This window comes from Phoca vitulina, unplaced genomic scaffold, assembly GCF_004348235.1.
Source record: "Phoca vitulina isolate PV1807 unplaced genomic scaffold, GSC_HSeal_1.0 scaffold63, whole genome shotgun sequence".
NCBI lineage: Eukaryota > Metazoa > Chordata > Mammalia > Carnivora > Phocidae > Phoca > Phoca vitulina.
In genome coordinates this window covers 3,564,441-3,582,948 of record NW_022589766.1, presented here as the reverse complement: position 1 = coordinate 3,582,948, position 18,508 = coordinate 3,564,441, and the positions used below count along the sequence as shown (strand labels likewise).

At 53.5% G+C, this 18,508-nt stretch overlaps 1 protein-coding gene across 3 annotated transcripts in view; it reads left to right on the top strand.

The window, feature by feature from the left end:
* The window catches only part of ADCY3 (adenylate cyclase 3), a 78,611-nt gene that overhangs the window by 30,522 nt on the left and 29,581 nt on the right, over positions 1-18,508 (top strand). For all 3 annotated transcript variants that reach the window (XM_032391480.1, XM_032391478.1, XM_032391479.1), the window contains exon 3: positions 5,514-5,663. In XM_032391480.1, the coding sequence (XP_032247371.1) occupies positions 5,514-5,663 (150 nt within the window). The remainder of the gene's footprint in view (positions 1-5,513; positions 5,664-18,508) is intronic.

The window sequence follows — 18,508 nt, the reverse complement described above, 5'->3', positions numbered from 1 at the left end:
GAGCGGTCCCGTGTCCCCGTGGACTGTTAGAAATGTACAGGATACTGTGATTCATCAGATTCCAAGGGGAAGGGTTTTGTAAAGGAATTTTCTCACGACTGTGTGTCTGAGCTGGGGTATTACAAACACTTCATCTGGCTGTCATGGGTTAGATGAAGCTGTCGTCTGAATGGTTACCCACTTGGGAGATTCATTCATTCTCCTCATTATTTTAAAAATCTCGTGTTTAAAAAAAAAAACAAAAAAACAGTTCTTTTGCAGTGAGACTGCTGCCCAGTCTCTCTCACTGGAGAAAGGCGGCCACTGGGGTAAGAAGAGGTGACTTTGGTGGCACCCCAGAGCAGGGCTTCTCAGGCTCATTGTGGCGGGGGGAGTCACCCCGAGACTGAAGCCTGGTGTGGGGCATCCAGGGGAACAGGCTCACGGTGGCACCACGGCCCCCCACCTGAGTCCCCCAAGGAGCCAGGGGCCACGCATCAGGGCTCCTGCTGGCCTTCGGAGCTGCTTCCCCAGGGCAGGTGTCCTGTGTGCGAACCCTGCCGTTGGAGCGCGCCCCCCAGGCAGTCACTGTGGACAGTGGTGGAGAGGAGAAGCCTTCCTGCCATGCTGCCGTGCTCGGGGGTCGCTGAGTGCAGTGTCCGAGCCAGTCTTTGTTTCTGAGACCTGCGTCGTCTTGAAGCTGTGCGACACCTCCCTGACCCAGTGTGACACCTCCCTGACCAGTGTGACTGCCACCCATCCGGCCTCTGTGCTCTTTGCAGGCTCAGCCTTATCCTCTGGATGTTTCCTGCAGGGGACGGTCTCCCCAGCTGTCCTGGCCTGCACAGTCCCCAGCAAAGTGACCGAGCCTCGTTCCTCTGTTCAGAGGCTGGGGTGGGAAAGAGTTGGGGTGCAGCGGAGGCGATATTGACTTGAGGGCTGGGTCCCAGGGAGATCATGAGGCTGGGAGGTCAGGTCTGGGATGGTTTCTGGTCTGCTCCTCTGCTGACCAGAGGCTGAAGGGGTCGGGGTGAGGGGCGAGTTGTGACGTGGTTGCACTGCCTCAGGTGGGTCTGGGGAGCACGGGGGAGGGGAAGGAGGCAGGGGCCCGCGGGGGGAAATGGGGGGCTGAGCGGGGCTCTTGGGGAGGAGGAGGGGCCTGCCAGGTGGGCCAGGTGGGCCAGGTGTAGCTGGGGGGGGGGTACAGGGAAGGCAGCCCTGGAGGGAGAAGAGAGACCCTCCCCCGCTACCCTGGGTGGGGGGAGCCCCAGGAACTTACTCTAGGACAGCAGAGCTCAGGGCGCAGCATGAAGACACCCATTTGTCCCAGTCACATGAGAGACACAGTTCAGACTCTCGCCAGGGTTCACGTTGTCCCTGGGTCTACAATTCTTAACCTGTAGCGGGAAGCAGGACTCACGGATGTGTTTTAGAGAAACGACAGCCTCCCTGCTTACCCCACCGTGTCCTCCCTGGACCTGGGCCGCCTCCCGCCTGCGGTGGCCCTGGGGGCAGGGACAGCGTCTCAGTCACCGTGGACTCCTCGGGGCCGGCACCGTGCAGGGCTCGCCGTGCGAGGAGTGAAACTCGTTTTTTTCACATATCGAGGAGCACATCCATTCTGCTAAGTGAGACATGTTTATAAATGTGAAACGGGGAATGTCTGCATTTTAAGAGCTCAGAGGTACGGCTGTTACGTACGCCGCTGTGCGCACCTGTGCATGTACCGCTTGCTTTCGGGATATAAATGTGAACGGCTCCCGCGAGACGGCAGGTATCTGGGTGGCAGTTTTAGTTTTCAAAATGTCCCATATCCTTTCTGGGGGGAGGTGGGGTTACCGTATGTAAGTAGGCCGGGGTGCTTGCAGGATGGGGCTCTGCGTCATGGAATAGAAGAGATGAGCGTGGGAGCAACCCTGTCCCCTGGCTCTGAGCCCTCGCTCCGTCTCCGTTCCTTCTCCTGTAAAATCGGAACAACACGGCCGGTCTTGAGTGGATTAAACAAGATGAGGCAGGTCAAGCATGTGCCTGTGTCCAGGACCTAATGCGATGTGAGGTGATATCCCAGGCAAGGAGCTAAGGCTGGGAGGAGAGTTTCCTGGCCCTGGCCTCACATCAGGCCACATAGTGGGTTTGGGGTCGGCCGGGAGCATTGGAGACCACTGCCCACCCCCCCATCACCTGAGTCCCCCCAGGGGTGGAGCCAGCCAGGCGACCATCACCCAGGTGGCTGTGTTGCTGTGTGTTTTGCATGTTGAGAGCCTCTCCCATGAGCAGAGCAACTCCTCGCTCCCAAACCTTCCTCCCCGCTAGTGGACCCTGGCTTCCTGGATGGAGGTCTCCTTGGCTTAGCAGCATCGCCCGATCGGATTTGTGCCCTGGACTTGGAGGCGGAGAGTCACCTGTAGGGCCCTGGCTAATCCTCCCGCCGCTTGCTGCCTGGCACCGGGGGATTGCTGAGCTCCTTCCAAGCTGTGGAGCTATGGCTGCGTGGAACAGAGGGGTTGGGCAGGAACAGAGCAACAGCAACCCTGAGGACCCTTTCTTTAGTCGAGGCAAGTTTAGAGAATTAAGGGAGCTCTGAGAATCCCACAGCCTGGGGCTCCTGGGAGAATTCTCTAGAAAGGAATAAGCTCTCTGGGAGGCAGAGGGAGAATTCCCTGGCATGGGAGGGACCTATAGGACCCACATGAGTCTCTAGCATGTGACCCAGTAGTGGCCATTTGGCTCCACGTCCCTGCACACGTGAGCTGAGAGCGCAGGTCAGGAAGGGGTGGGCAACGCCCTCTGTAATTTGGGGTGCTCAGGGGACAGGAGGCAGTGTGACCGACCCATCCTTGCCTTCCCTCCAGCCTTTCCAAGGGGTCCTCTCCAGGCCCAACCTTCACCCTCTGAAGTGAGGGGTCAGGACTGCAGGGACTTTCGAGAGGAGTTAGCTCTCAGCTCACAGATGGTGAAGGAGGGGCTCAGAGAAATTACTGATCTACCAGGTTGCCCATCCAGTGAGGGGCAGCGCCACAGGCCAGGCCGCCTCCTGCACCTGTTTTCTGCACCTCCAAGTAGAAAGCGAAAGGGGAGCTTATTTTGAAATAGGCAGAGTTCAAGGAAGGGAGTGCTGCCCCATAGAAATGGTCTCCAGGTGCAAGCCGAACCTGAATCCTGTTCTCCTTGGATAACCGTTTTTGGTGGAGGTTGGTTGGAAGCTTTCCCACTGTAGTTGCTCTCTGGCTGTCTGCAGAGCAGGTGTGGTTTTCTTAGGCGGGCAGCCTGGTGGATCATGACAGCAGGAAGCCTGACACAGTCTTAGCGCTCTACACTTTACAGAGTCTGTTCCGTCCACCCCACCAGGTGGTCAGGCACGGCCTGTTGTGGGGTAAGGAGACCCCTGAGCGTGAAGCTCTGTCCCTGGCCTGGTGTGGCAGCCCAGGCTGGTTGTGGCCAGGGCCAGAGATGGGCCTGTGGCCCCAGGGCAGCTTGCCTCGTCGGGAGCCTCTGGTTGGGAGTCGTGGACACTGGTAGGTATGGGGCCCAGACATGCGACTCCTCAATGTGCAGCTATTCCCTTGCCCTCCAGGACCCAGAGCCCATAAGGCCGGAGACCCTCGGCCTTGGTGACTGCTATATCTGGACCCCACGTGAGCTTTGGCAAAGTGCAACTGCTCAGTGAGGATGCGTGAGGTACACCCTGACCTTGTCGACTAGCTTCCTATACCATGAACTTGGGGCCGGGCAGATTTCCAAGGCTATACAGTCCCCAAAGGGAGGTGGCCTCTGGGCTGGTAGAAGTTCCTGGACCTCAGGCCAAGACTGGCTTTCAGACTCAGTGTGGTCTGTGTGATTTGCTTCGACTCAACATAAATTGGCAGCTCTTTGGACTATCCGGTATTTAATAAGTGGCCTGAGGCCATGCGGATACTGACCGCTCAGGTGGGAATGGCCTATCATGCCCAAGCAGAAGTGCAAGAGATGTCCCATGGGATTTTGAAGTCGCCCACTTGCCGCATGAATGGTGTAGGCAGTCGGGGCTACCCAGACCCGAGAACACAATGAGGTGTTAGTTGCTGGAACCAGCCATCAAAGGAGCTTGTGAAATCTGCATTCGATGACCAGTATCAAGACACGCCTCACCTACTAACAAATTCATTATTCAGCGGGCCTTTGCTGAGTGCCCAGGCCTGCGGGAACTTTCTGCTGGGGGCGGTGGGTCAGCACTGATCAGCCCTGATTACACAGAATTAGAGAAGAATATGGTGTAACTGAGAGTCCCCAGAAAATTCACGTCAGAGTTAACCTCTCTTATTGTCTATTAAACCATCTTGTTCGAAGATCTAAAATTGACTTCCCTGCATTTTTCACCTATTCAGAAAATATTATACTTTTCTAGGAGAACATTTTCTTTCTGTAGGTCTAGAAATGAAGAACTCTTCTGCCTCCCTACCCACATCTCAACTACAAACTTCTGCCTAAACCACACCCTTCAGAGGAGGGGTCTGGCCTCCCCTGGTGGGACCTTAGGGAACCAAGGTGGGGAGGGTGTGAGCTGGCCTCCGGGAATGGGAGGGGCCGGGCCTGGAAATGGGCCTCATAGGAGCTGGAGAAGCGGGAGAAGCTAGAACCTGGTCCAGCCCCAAATGGGACCCAGTCAGGGTCAAAGACTGTGGCCATTAGCCACAAGCACCAGGAAATCAGATGTGGTTTGGATGTTCGGGTCCATATCCAAGGTTACCTGTGGCAGGAGGCAGTCAGGTCTGTGGTCCCAGCAGCCTGTGGAAGCCGGCTGGGGACTATAGACAGCTAGGGGAGCCTCCAGGAGGCTAAGGATGGAGGAACAGACCCTCAGTGCCCAAGAAGGCCTTTGTGCCACTGTACCGAGCTTGCAAAACAGATGTCTGGTCCCCACAGCTGCCCTTTCCCCTTCCCGTAGCTTCCTCGTGGGACCCGGGTACTGGTACTGGCAGGTGGGTTGGCTGAGGGGGTGCGTGTGAATCCCTGCACCACGTGTAAGGCAGTGTGATGACTCGGGTCAGCGCAGGACTGCTGCATGGCCCCTGGGACCTTCCACACAACCTGCAGCTTTCATACACTCCTGGCTAGTGGGTCTGGGATTTGTACGCTCTCCTGCCCCGCTAATCAGCACAGCAGCTAAGGGTAACTAATAGGTCCTCAGTAAGTGGTGGTTGAACAAATAAGTGAGTGAGTGAACGAATGAATGAATTGGGTAGCAGAGGGACTGCTCAGGCCACACAGATGGACGGGATTGGCCAGTTTAGCTGTGGTGTGAAGCAAGAGGGGAGAACAGCCCCTCAACTCAACCAGCCTTCCAGGCGCGGGCCTCACCCGCCCGTGGTAAGTGGGGCAGGGTCTGCTCCAGGGACCTAAATACCCCATCGAGGGCAGAGGCTCACTGGGGCCCTCCCTGGACACCAGGCAGCCCGGGGTTTGATTTTCGTTACCACCTTGTGCCCCCCTTCTCCATCCCTCCTCCTGAGCACGTGCCTTCCTCATTGTCCTTTTCTCTCCTCCTCGGGGCACAGATCCTGGCCAACGTCTTCCTCTACCTGTGCGCCATCACCGTGGGCATCATGTCCTACTACATGGCGGACCGCAAGCACCGCAAGGCCTTCCTGGAGGCCCGCCAGTCGCTGGAGGTGAAGATGAACCTGGAGGAGCAGAGCCAGCAGCAGGTGAGGCTCTTTCAGGGTGGCCCCAGGGCAGTCTGGGCCCGGGGCCGGGAGCCGTGGCTAGAGAGGGGCTGGGGGTGTGGGGGCCAGTGCGGCAGCCCCCCCGGGTTTGGAGTTCACTGCCAGGGTCAGGTGTTGGCTGCCTGCTGGGCCTCTCGCCCTCAGAGGGCTCCTCCTGACTTCAGGGAGTTTCTCTCGCCGGAAACTCCCTCCTCTCTCTTCCTCTGTGCTTGACCTAAACCTCCCCTCCTTCTGTTTTGTTTTGTTTTATTTTCCCCTGTAATTTAAAACTTTTTAAAGAACTACGCTGATCCAAGCAGTCACCAATAACTCCCTGTGTTCCTCTCTCAGGCTAAAAAGTTCTGTGTGTTTATTTTGAATGCTTTTTCCCCGCGGGCATCACTTCAGGTCCACCCTCCTCTGCCCACCTTTCTGGTTCTGCGGCCCGCTGGCCCTGCGCACCTGCCACGGGCCCGGCGCTGGGTCTCTGCAGCCACGGTGGGCCCAGCCGTAGCGGGGGCCTTCCCGGTGAGGACCCCCAGTCCATTCCCCTCCACCCAGGGCGCTAAGTTTCCTTCACGCTCGGGGCAAGTTCCTGCTTCCTTCACGCTCGGGGCAGGTTCCTACTTCCTTCTCCTTCTAAGTCATTGATGAAGAAGTAAAACCAGCCCAAACCCCGGGGACCCCGCTGTTTACATTTTTCCACGGAGAGAAGTGCGTACTGTCCCTGCTGTTTACTGGCTTTATTCCAGCCCAATCCACCCAGTTCTCATGTGATTCAGTCTTTTAAATAGTTTCTGGTTTGGATTCATCTCAAATGCCTTTCAAAGGTCTGTAGAAATTACATCTGCCAACTTCCTGTTATCCATAGGTTTATTTCCCCCTAACAAACAAACTCAATAGGCTGAAAATACAGGATTCTCTGTGCTGGGAACCATGTCATTTTGGGTTCAGGTGCTGCTCTTGGCTCTGGATTCACTGAAAGTGCTGTTTTCACAGACCCACTCAGGTGGACAGAGCCATAGTTTTGGGGGCCACTCTAGAAGGCTGCCAAGGAGCCCCATTGGCAGGCCTCACCTTCTCTAGACGGTGCTCTTCAAAGGGTCACACTGAGTCATTTGCTGAGTCCTGAGGATGTGTTTTCTCTGTTTACCAAGGAGAGCTAGAAGCTTCTGAGCTGGGCCTTGGATCCAGCTTCTTCAGAAAGCAGGTTTTAGAAGGGGAAACTCCCCAGCCTCCGTTGCCACAAAGGGCCAAGTTCAATCTTAGCGGCTCATTGTATTTGTCTCCTTTTCCCCATCCCTGTATCCCGTGGTTACCCAGGAGCTGCTCCTGCTTGAATGTATGTAAAGAATCCCACTTTACTTGCTTTATAGAGTCTCTTGAAAGGTGTTCTTCAGTTTCTGTTTTTTTATGCTGTCTTGTTTCTCTTTGCATCTCACGTCTCCCACTGTGGAGGCATCCCTCTGGGTTCTCTACGTTAAAAAATGCCTGTGTCCCTGCTCAGCTAGGTCAGGAGTTCTTTTTTTCTCTAGTATTTGTGCAGTTTTCAGCATCCCTGTCAACCTTGTCTGTCTCACAGCATATAATTGGCATAACCCAGGACATCTCCTGTCACATCGACAATGCTTGGGGTAGGGGCCTCCTGCAGTGCTGGGGAAGGTCCTGCGTCGCCCCTGGATCTCTTATTGTCTGCATAGATAATTTAGACAAGCTGCCCACCTCTCCCAGCCTTGCTTTCCTCGTCTGCAAAGCAGGAGTACTGAACTTGGCTTGTGGGGTTCCCTGCAGGTAGAAACACAGGCGGAAGAGCTTCGTAGACTGTAGCGCTTGGACATGCTGATGATCAGGCTGCAGTGCACGGGCCACACAGGGCTTGGGCATTTTCTGATGCCCCCTCCGGGCAGGGTCAGCGTCAGGAGACCCCATCCTGGCGGAGAGGGCCCCTGCGGTGTGCTCCAGGACGCCCGTGTGCCACGTCGCCGCCAGGGGGCGCTGCACCCTGTCCGGGGCACCCTGCGGCTCCACCGTGCTGCCTGCCCAGGGCCGCAGCAGCAGAGCGGACTGGCTCCAGGAGCGAGAGGTCCAGGGAGGCAGAAGGGAGGTGCTGGGGGCAGGAGAGGCACAAATGTACATCCCCGGGCCGAGCTGGGACACCGCAGGTGCCTGTAAATACCCACCACGTGGAATGCATTTGTCTCGCCCAGCTCTAGCCTGAGTGTGACCTTGGGACAGCGTCTTCACCTCTTTGGGCCTCACTCAGTTTCCCTATGTGTAAAGTGTACCTGAGAATAAAACCTTTGACGAAAATGGGATAATATGAGTGAATCCCTTTGGAAAGGAGAAAAGCCCTGTTACCAACAGGAGGGGCGGAATTCTGCAGCCCACCAGCACCACTGTGCCCTGTAGTTTGCTCGTGTTTTCCTTAGGACTCTGGTGACTGTGTGCGTGAGGGAGATCTGCTTGCATTTTTACTTTCTTTCCACGTCCTTGGCAGGTTTGGGCATCGTGGTTGTGCTGGACTTAGGAACTAATTTGAGAAGTGCTTCCTTTTTCTAACCTGGGAGAGCTTGAAGAACACACAGGTTCTTTACAGGATTAGATGGACTCTCTAGTGAGGCCCCAGGGCTCAGGAGTTTTCTTTATGAGATTCAGTTTCCTTCACAAGTACAAGGTTTTTGGTTTTTTGGTTTTTTTGTATAAGTTATAGAACGTTTTTGTTTTTTCAGGAACTTATCCATTTCATATAAATGTCACATTTTTTTACATGTTTATCCTCTTTTTATCTTGTTTGTGGGATTTGTGGCAATATTCCTTTTTATTTTTCTTTTTTTAAAGATTTTTATTTATTTATTTGACAGAGACACAGCGAGCGAGGGAACACAAGCTGGGGGAGTGGGAGAGGGAGAAGCAGGCTTCCCGCCGAGCAGGGAGCCCGATGCGGGGCTCGATCCCAGGACCCTGGGATCATGACCTGAGCTGAAGGCAGATGCTTAACGACTGAGCCACCCAGGCGCCCCAGCAATGTTCCTTTTTCATTACTGGTATTGGTAGTTTGTGCCTTCTGTTTATTTGTCCTTAATCTGTCTTGCTGAGGTTTATTAATGTTTGAGCCTTTTCAGTGAACCACCTTTTTGTTGCTCTCTTTGTACACTTCCATAATTCGTTGTTTTTGACTTTGATTTTCTTTTACTTTCTTCAGGGTTAACATCATGTTCTTTTTTTACCTTCTCGAGATGGAATTTAGCTAATTTTAGCATTTTTCTTTTCTAAAACATGCACCCGATGCTATGGATTTCCCTCATCACTTGCTTTTTTGCTTTCTTCTATAAATTTTGATATGTCCTAATTTCCATCGAGTTATCTTTGATCCACAGGTTGAGTGTACATTAATTAATTTGCAAACATCCAGGGAATTTTTAAGGTCATCTTTTCATTATTGATTTTTAGTTTACTTCTGCAGTCGGAGAACATACTCTGTACGATTTCAGTCCTTTGAAATTTGTCGGAACTTGATTTTTGACCTTGCATTTTTTAATGATTTTGATGCATTTAAGGACAACACGTATTTTGCAAAATGCATCAAAATATCTTTCAACAATGAAATAATGTCGATACGTGTCAATCATGATGCATTTGCATCTACCCCAAGTCAGTACTTTTACCTTTTCGGTCACAGTGCAGGACCTCACAATGCTCAATTCCCTCTCCCCCAGACTTTCGGGCGATTGTAATGTATGTTAACATATATTTGAAGCCCCATAAGACGGTATGTTTGCAGTCTTCCACAGCGAATAGCCAATGCGTACACTTGCTCCCGTCTGCCCTCTCAGATGCTCTCTATTCCTTCATTTCTGTCCTTCCATCTTCTTGAAGAATTCCCTTCAGTGTCACTTTTCATGAAGGTCTGTTGGTGGTAAATTCTCTCCATTTCTAATTGCCTGGAAATATGTTTATTGTGCTTTCAGTTTTGAAGTTCACTTGTTGTCGGAGGGAGAATTCTAGGTTGACTCTGCTTTACTCTGAGCCCTTTGAAGGCGTCTCCTGAGATCCTGTGGCTTCTACTATTTTTGTTGAAATTCCAGCTGTCAGACATACTGCTGCTCCTTTTAAAGAAATGAGTAGTTTTTCCTCTGGTTGCTCTTATAGTTTGTCTTTGGTGTCCACGGTTTCATAATGGTGTGCGTAGCACTTCTCTTTGCAGTTACTCTGCCTGGTATCTGAAGAGCTCTTTGAATTGATGGTTTGATGTCTTTCATCAGTTTTGAAATTTTCAGCCAGTATCCTTCTGCTTCATTCCATCCTTTCCTTCCAGGACTCTAGATGTCCTTATTAGACATTTTTACCATGTTCCATAAATCTGTTTTTGTTGTTGTTCTTTTTTCCTGAATCTCCCCTGCCTTTTTTTCCTTTTTTTTTTTTTTACTTTCTGGGCTTCAGACTGGATATTTTTACTGACCTAACTTCCACGTTACTAATCCTCTTACCTGCTTTGTTAAATCAATGCTTGAGTTCATCTGTGGAATCCTTAATTTCACTATTTTTTCACTTCTAGAATTTCCACTTGATTTAAAAACAAAACAAAACAGATTCCAGTACTCTGGTTAAGTTCTCCATGTTGTCATCTATTCTTTGGAACATATGAAACATTTTTAAAGGCTCTAACAACTGCAGTATCTGATGTACCAATGGGTCTGCTTTTCCCTATTGGCTTTTGGTTTTGCCCTATTGACTTTTGCCATCTCATGACATCCTGGCCTTTTAAAAAAAAAAATGCTGGATAAATTAAAGGCTGAATGTCGTGTACGGAGAATAGTAGCGGCTCCAGTGGATGTGTGTCTCCAGAGAGGATTTACTTCTCTTCAGTTCACCTTGATCCACTGTGGGGTCGAGAAGATTTAGGGCTGGGTTTTAGTCTGAGAGCTGGTTTCTCTTGTGCCTCCTCTTAGGAAATAGTCCTTCGGGGGTTTTAACTCAAAGGCTGGTCCCCCTCTTGAGGGACCCTGAATTCCCAGCGCTAGGAGACTGCCCACACTCCCCTTCGATTTTAGCCTCTCAGCTGTCACTTTCTGCTTGAGTTCTTGGTCTCTCTCGCCTCCTGTAGCTTGGGGGTCGGCAGACATGTCGAGGGGGTGTGTGGAGAGAAAGGTTCTCTCCTCTCTAGAACCTCATCCCTCTGCTCTGCCTTGGAATCCTTGCTCACCGATCTTTGTCTCTCCGGCCCCTTGAAAGCGTATAGCCTTGCTCTCTGGCCGGCCTCTGAACCTGGCCTCAAGGGCAAAACATGGCCGAGTGTGTCGGGCTCACTGAAATGTGTTTCCCTGCCCTCAGAGACCTTGTCCCTTCTCGTCCTAGCTCCCTGCGTGGTTTCCCATGGTCCTCAGATAGCTGTCTTATCCAGCGTTTATGGTTGGTCCTGGCTGAAGTGTTGGTCTGGTGCAAGTCTCCTCTATAATAGCAAGAAGCAGAGGTTGGACATTATCTTCAATGTCTTGAAGTTAATTTTTAAGTAGCTTACAGTGTACATGGTATAAAATTATGAAGGTGTGAAAAAGGTTATACCGTGGAAAGTAAGGTTCCCTGCATGGCCATCCACTTGGCCGCCCCTCAGACCGCCACTGTCATGTCTTGTGGACACTTTCAGGATTCCAGTTACTTCCAAATCTGGGACACAGACTTTGCACACGCATGCAAGTAGTATACCCCCTCTTCTGCCCCAGATCTTTCACCTGCTGTCTTTGAGACGGCTCTAAGGTGACATGATACCGCCTCATCCTTGTTAATGACTGTGTTGTATTCCACGATCGAGAAGTAACGTTTCTTTAACTGGGCTCCTGAGTGTACGGTTCAGTGGCATTCAGTTCACGGTATCGTGTGCAACCTTCACCGCTGTTCATTTCCAGGATTTTTTCCATCATCTCAGACTGAAACTCTGTGGCCACGAAACACTAGCCCCCATCCTCCTTTCCTCTGGCCCTGGCCACCACCACCCTACTTTCTATCTCTGAGTTTCCCTTTCCTCGGAACTTCATGTCAATGGAATCACGTCCTTCTGCAGCTGGCTTCTTGTGCTTCGCACAATGTCTTCGGAGTTCACCTGTGGTACAGCACGTGGCGGGACTTCCTTTCCAAGGTGCAATAATACTCCATTGCCTGCATTTGTGGATGCACACTTGGGTTGTGTCCGCCTCCCAGCTGTGGTGAATCGTGCTGCCGTGAACACGGGTAGGCAGGGACCTGTTTGACTCTCTGCTCTCGATTCTTCGGGGTATATACGCAGACGTAGAATTGCTGGGTCATGTGGTAGGTCTAGGTAGTAGTTCTCATTTTTTGAGAAACCACGCACGTACATTGTTGAGAAATATTACCACATCGTCTCTCGTAGAGGTGCAAAGGATTTACACTCCTCCCAGCAATGAACGAGAATGCACTTAGGCAGTTAAATTTCCCTTGTTTACTGAGAAATGCTTCTTTGATATGGAACCCTGCTGCCCCTCCAAAAATGCCTGTTTGGAAAGCCCAGTGGCGGGGCGGTGGTCCCACAGAGGTAGTAGCATCCTGTGAGCTCTTTCCTGCTGCTTCCTCGTTTGGCTCAAGTCACAGCCAGGTAGGCTGAGGCTTGGGAGAGGTTTGTATTTTTTAGCACACGTTGTACGGTATTTGGTAAACGCAGACAAGTATCAAGAAAAAAACACCGATAGAGGATTATTCCTGCAAGTCTTTTTTGTTCTTCTTCTGTGTTTTGAGAGTGTCCTCACCATGTTATCCTGATTATAGAAGTAACACTTTATTCTCATAGATAGCTGTTAAGAATAGCAGCTAAGAAGCAGATCTTTGAGTGTGGACGCCTGCGTCATGTGGTGACTGTGGGGGCCGAATGCAGAGGGTGTTCTGCCCAGTGCCTGTGCCCGCGAGGCGCCTGGGCTGTCTCCTGTCGGACTGTTGTTGTTGGATAAAAATCTGAAGATAGGGAGAAGTCTAGAAGAGACCACCCAAACCTCCCATCCTTTGGGTGTTTCTTTTAAAAATAATTTTAAAAACTACATCATGATAAATTGTGTTCTCAGCTAAAAAAGGTTTTAGAACCTTCCATGTTTGCTTTTTTTCCTTTTTTCCTTTTATGGAGGTGAAATTCTTATAACGTCGAGTTAACCATATGAAAGGGTGCCACTGAGTACCTTCCCGATGCTGTGCAGGCAACCACCTCTAGTTCCAAAACGTGTTCATCACTCCAAAAAAAACCCCATACCCAAGCCTGATCTTTAAGACCACACAGAAAGGCACTGGGTGAGCGTTGGGTCAGCCCCGAGCAGCAGGTGCCTTTCCTTGCCAGTGAGGACCGAGGCCTGAGATCCTTGCACACACCCACCGTCCTGTGCGCACGCCTCTCCCTGGGACCCACTCCAGGGTCTGAAGCCTGCACCAGAGGCAAGTCCCGCTGGTGAGCTTGGACCTGGGATTTGCGTCCATCGCTTCCTCCAGCATTTTCTGGGCAACAGTGAGACCCGGCTTTCCCACCTCCTCACCGTGTGATGTTGGTACTCTGCCTGTCTGGTCTTCAGTTTTCTGCAAAAGTGAGATTAAAGATAATACCATTGTCATGGAGTTGTCTGGAAATCATTTGAAGTAAGAACACTGAGATGAGTCTAAATAACGTGAAGCCCTTTCGTGGCTCCTGCCCTGGGGACACTGGCTGAAGGAAGGGCCACAGGTAGGATGAGACCCAGCTTGCTCCCTCCCTGGGCAGCGGGGCGGACTTGACATCCCGGGAAGGCCGGCTGAGTGCAGAGGAGGAGGAGCGGTCAGCAGTCCCATTTCGCTGTCCTCCTGTGAGGACTTCTGGTGAGAATAAAAATGAGATCGTAGACGGGAAAATGCTAGAAAGGGCTGCAGAAAGTCCTAGAAGCTGGTTTGGTTGTGGCTTCCGTGTGAGGAGTTGTCTGAGGTCAGTGCCACTGTGGCCGCTCACAGTGTTTAAATGTCTTTGTAAAAAATTCCCAATTCAAAAAATGCTCAGTATCGCAGAACCAATCCACGTTCATGTCTCACTTTGTATTTTGTCGGCGTGTATTTATCTTGTTTCCAAGCTGCCTGGGGAGGAAGTGGCGTGTGCGCCGAGGGGAGGGCCTGCCCTGGTGGCTGGGCGGCCTCCAGTGGGACGGGGGTCTCCTCTCCGGGCCTCCTCCCCTTCCTCAGACGGGCTGAGGGGATCCCATCCCGGGTCCTCTGCTTCTGTTTTGCTTGCCCCTGTCACCTGGGAGGTCGTACTCTCCTTCGCCAAGATGACCAACGTCCTGCTGATAAAGGCAGGCGACTCCCGACAGGTGGGCCGCCAGCCCTCGTCCCCCAGGAAGGTGCAAAGCAGCCCCGGGCCTTGGCGCGCAGGCTTCCGCTTCGGCTTGGGCACCGAGGTGGGCTTGTCTGCGTGGTGAAGAGAAGTGGGATGGAGGTCTCAGATTCCGGTCACCTGGCTGCAGCAGCCTCCCTGACTCCAGTCTCCTGCCTGCAGGCCCAACCACTCTGAGGGCCTCGGGGAGCTGAGGCTTGGGGACGGTGGCCCTGGCGGGCACGGGGCACTTTGGTTCTGCTGAGCGCCTGTCTCACTTTGTAGGCAGTCCCCGGCATCTGCCTGTGATATGGGGCCATGAGGGGGGACTTGGGGTCTCTCTCCAGCCTCCCCAGCTCCAGGGGCTTGTTAGGGTAGAGCAGGGAGCCCAGAGGTCTGGAGAACTGGCGTCGTTTTTCTTTATTCGCATGTGGCCATACTCCAGGGTGTAGTTGGGGACCTCGAGGGTTGCTAAGTGCCCCAACTGCGGCCTGGCAACAGCGGGCCGACAGGAAATCCGCGCAGCACATACCTGTCACCAGGTACAAACGACAGAATTCTGAGCTGCTCTGGATCTCACACTCAGAATTAACTTCCCAGGGAGGGGGCCATGGTTGAAGGAGGACGCCGGGGGGGATGGAGGGATGACAGGCTGTGGCAGAGGCCAGTGCTTCCTTTAAACCACATTCTATTAGATAGGCTGGCCTGTCCTTATTCAGGGAACAGAGGGCTGTCCCCAGTCCCCGTCAGAGGTGAGGAGGGAGAGCCCACGGCTGACTGTGCAGAGTTGATTCTAGGTCAGAGAAGCATCCGAAGGCCTCAGTGAGGGCCAGGGGGCCAGGTCCTCTTCATCTGGGGCACCCTGGGGAGCATGGTGCGGGTGGACGCTGGGTGGTTTTCCATGTAGCTCCTGGGGGGATGTGCAGGACAGAAGAGCCCCTTCTCTCTGCCTTTCCTTCTACTTAAACCCAACACCCAGGGTCACCATGACCAGGGGATGATGTTTCTTCTTCATGCTGGAGTCTTTCCCCATGTGGGTGACCTTCTGCCCTTGAGGTCTTGGAAGGAAGAACCACCCATTACCATGAGAGTCACAGACTTCTCCCCTGGGAGCCCCAGAACTTGGGACTCGGGAGTGCTGTCCTTTCATAAGCTCAGCTGTTTCTTGTCTTCTTGAGTGGCCCTCCTCGCTGACCTCTGCCCACGCCTTTGGCCCCGAGGGTGAGGCAGAGAGTAATCTCACCCCTGCGCCCTGTTCTCACGAGAGGTTGGTGGGGGAGAGGGAAGTCACACAGCCTTCACACAGAGAGACAGACACACAAACACAGAGCGAGAAAGACACACAGAGAGAGACCAGCTACGTCTTGTCCTGGGGTCGGGCTTCTGGTGTCCATCCTTAAAGTGTCCACTCTTGTCCTGGCAACAGTGAGATCGGGGCTGGGGACCTGCCTCCTGGGGAGCCACGGGGGGAGGGGAGGCAGGTGTGGAGTGGGACGAACGTGGCCCCACTGCGCCGCGGCGGCTCTGCGTCTTGCTCCTCGAGTGGGGGCCTGGGGCCAGGCTGTTGCGCCGTCAGCACCTGGTGTGGGTGGGACAGGCCCGTCGTCCACTAGACAGCCACAGAGGGCCCCGCTCCCTGACATGGGCCTCGAAATCTTCTTGCTACCTTAACGTCCTCACGGACCCACTCGCCAGCGTATCTGATATTTTTAAGTTGTGTTTTAGCCTCGAGCGCATCTTGGTTTGAGAAAAGCCAGAAGGCTAATTTCCCGTGGCGTGAAGCAGGGATTCGTGCTTCTGTGGGTTCCAGCCCCCCACCTCCTGGATTTCACAAAATGTTCCTCATTCTAGCGTTTCAGGATTTAGCAGAACCAATCCACGTTTTAGATAAGGCGAGTGATGAGCCCCCAGAGGACCGGTTGTTCCAGAGCCTTGGAGGGCTCCTGGCGGTGGGAGGGCGTCTGCCGCATCAGGTAGCCCCAGGCGCTGGTGGCGGTGACAGGACTGTGTCTGGGCTGTGTGGCTTCCGAGCTGCGGCCCTCCTGGGCCCTGGGGGGTCAGAGCCACATCCCCCCCGCAGCATGTGTACCCCCGGTTTTAGCGACTGCTGTCCCTGACCAGTGTGGCCGGGATTGTGGAGCGTCCCGCCCTCTCTCTGGCCAGAGGACTGACGTTTGGTTTCGTCAGGGGGTAGTTCATCAGTTACTTCGTGTGGGGCCCTGGGCTGCGTTTTTACTGGATGATCTCCTTGAATCACCTCCGAAAACCCAGCGAAGAAGAGTTGGCGCCCCCCCCAACCCCCCAGCCGACCCCACCCCCGGCAGGGGCTTCTGTTGGGTAGTCTCTGGACCACACCCGGCCTGTGGGGATCTGCTTCCTTTGACCTGCCCGGAGTTTGAAACATTTCTAATACTTAGAAATTTGGACGTTCTCTATAAAAACTTGTATTTCTGACTGCCTTGGAAAACGGAAAGATACAACACAGGGCTCAAGAGTCAGACTTTGATTCACATCCTCACCAGCCACTTACTTGCCACATGACCTTGAGCCAGTTACTTACACCCTCTGAGCCCGTTTCTTTCTGAAGTGGGAATGGAGTAAGATTGTTAAAAGGTCTAAAAGAGAGCATTTATTCCACAAATATTGTGGGCATTGTTCTCGGCACTAGGGATGCAGTTGTAAGCAGAACAGATTCCAGTGGGGGAGATGGATTAAACAAGCGAGCATATGCTATTAGCAGGTAGGAAGGTGGTGGGCAAAGCAGGGGGAGGAGCCTAGGAATTGCCTGGGGTGGAGGGAGGTTGCCATTTAATATCATGTGGCCAGAGAAGGCTTTCTGATAAAGTGAGATTTGAGCAGAGACCGGAAGTCAGGGTATGAGCCAGGCAGTGTTTAGGGAGAGGGAGCAGTAAGTGCCAAGGCCCTGAGGTATGTTCATATGACATCATGGCAGTGGCTGCAGGTGGAGTAGAAGTGAGGGGAAGGGAGGCGGGAGGTGAGGCAGGGAGGTGGTGGGCATTAGGTCCTGCAGGGCCTTGTAAGGACCATGGCTTTTCCCCGGAGGCATTGGAGGGTTGGAGGTTTTAAAAGATCAGTGTGGCTGCTGGTGGAGAAGAGAGAGCAGTGGAAGCAGGGAGACAAATTCGAAGCAATGCAGTCATTTTCGGGAGAGAGGATAGTGGCTCAGACCAGTATGGAGGTGATGGAAGGAAGAAGAAACATCATCCCCTGGTCATGGTGTTTTTTGAAGTCAGAGCCAACAGGATTCACTGCTGAGTGGCATGGGAGGTGGGAGAGTGGAGAGTCCACGATGGCTGTCGGGATTTGGGCCGGGAGGCCGTCGGGAGGGAAGGATGGTGAGAAGCACAGGTTTGGTGCGGGGTGGAGAGTCTTTCTTACCGACATCCATGAGGAGAGTTGAGGGGACACATCTCATCCTGTGCCCTACCTGTGTGTCTGGCAGGCTTGCTGGGCTGGGCCAGCGTTTGCACACTCTGGCGGGGCCCTCCAGCGGTGACGATGGTGGGTCCTGTAGGACAAGGGCCTCAAGCTGGGGAGTCCAGCGAAAGTTGGCAACCAGACGGCTCCTGGGGAACACTTACCGCTTCTCCTCAAAGACAGTAGGCGGTGATTTTGCTACCAGGTACGTGAGTCCCAGACCTGCCCCAGAGGCTCTCAGGGCCTTCTGGAAGCCACCAGAGAGGGCCCAAAGGGAGAAGCTCCCCGTACCAATGTCAGTTTCTGCAGTGACTGCCTCGGCATGTCTGCCAGCCCCTCTCTCTGCGTCCTGGCCTGTGTGGTTGGGAACGTGACACGACGCGCGCGTGGAACCAGAGGATCTGGCTGGGGTGCGGCCGGGATTCTGCGGTTCTCTGGCTCCCTTAAATCTGCAGCAAGAAAGGAGTCTGGGAGGGCAAAGAAGAGCGCGTGGTGCAGAGCCCAGGTCAGAGTGGGCTGGGAGAAGTGTGTTCGGACTTGGATTTATAATATGATGGATGTGGATTCTTGGGTGGGTGCTGGCCAGTGCATGCTGGGGAGAACGGAGTCCTGATCCGCGTGGAAGGGCAGGGGTGGGTTGGGGAGGGCTGAGTGCAGAGGTGGAGAGGGACACGTGGCAGGTCCTTCCCAGAGCGCCCGGCGCTCATCCCTCGCGTGGGAGGGACTGGGGTCGGGAGCCCAGCCAGAACTGGGGTGGGGCCAAGCAGAGGCCCAGAGAGTAAAGGAAGGTGGGAGCTGCATTTGGGAAAAGCACTGGTGAGATTTACTGCTCCACGGGGAGGAGGCATAGGGGAGCAAAACCAAACCACCAGCGACCCTCACAGGTGGAGAGCTGGTCTGTCGAACCCGCTGGAACCTTCACGCCTGGGGTGGGTTGAGCAGGGGCAGAAGTCCGTGGTTGGGCTCCCACCGCAGACACGGCAGGTCTTCCCCACTGATCACTGATGTGGCCTCGGCATCCTTCTCTAGGCAGCGGCTCTCTGTTACCCTGGGTTGGCCCGTAAGCCGCACTTACTTGCTACAG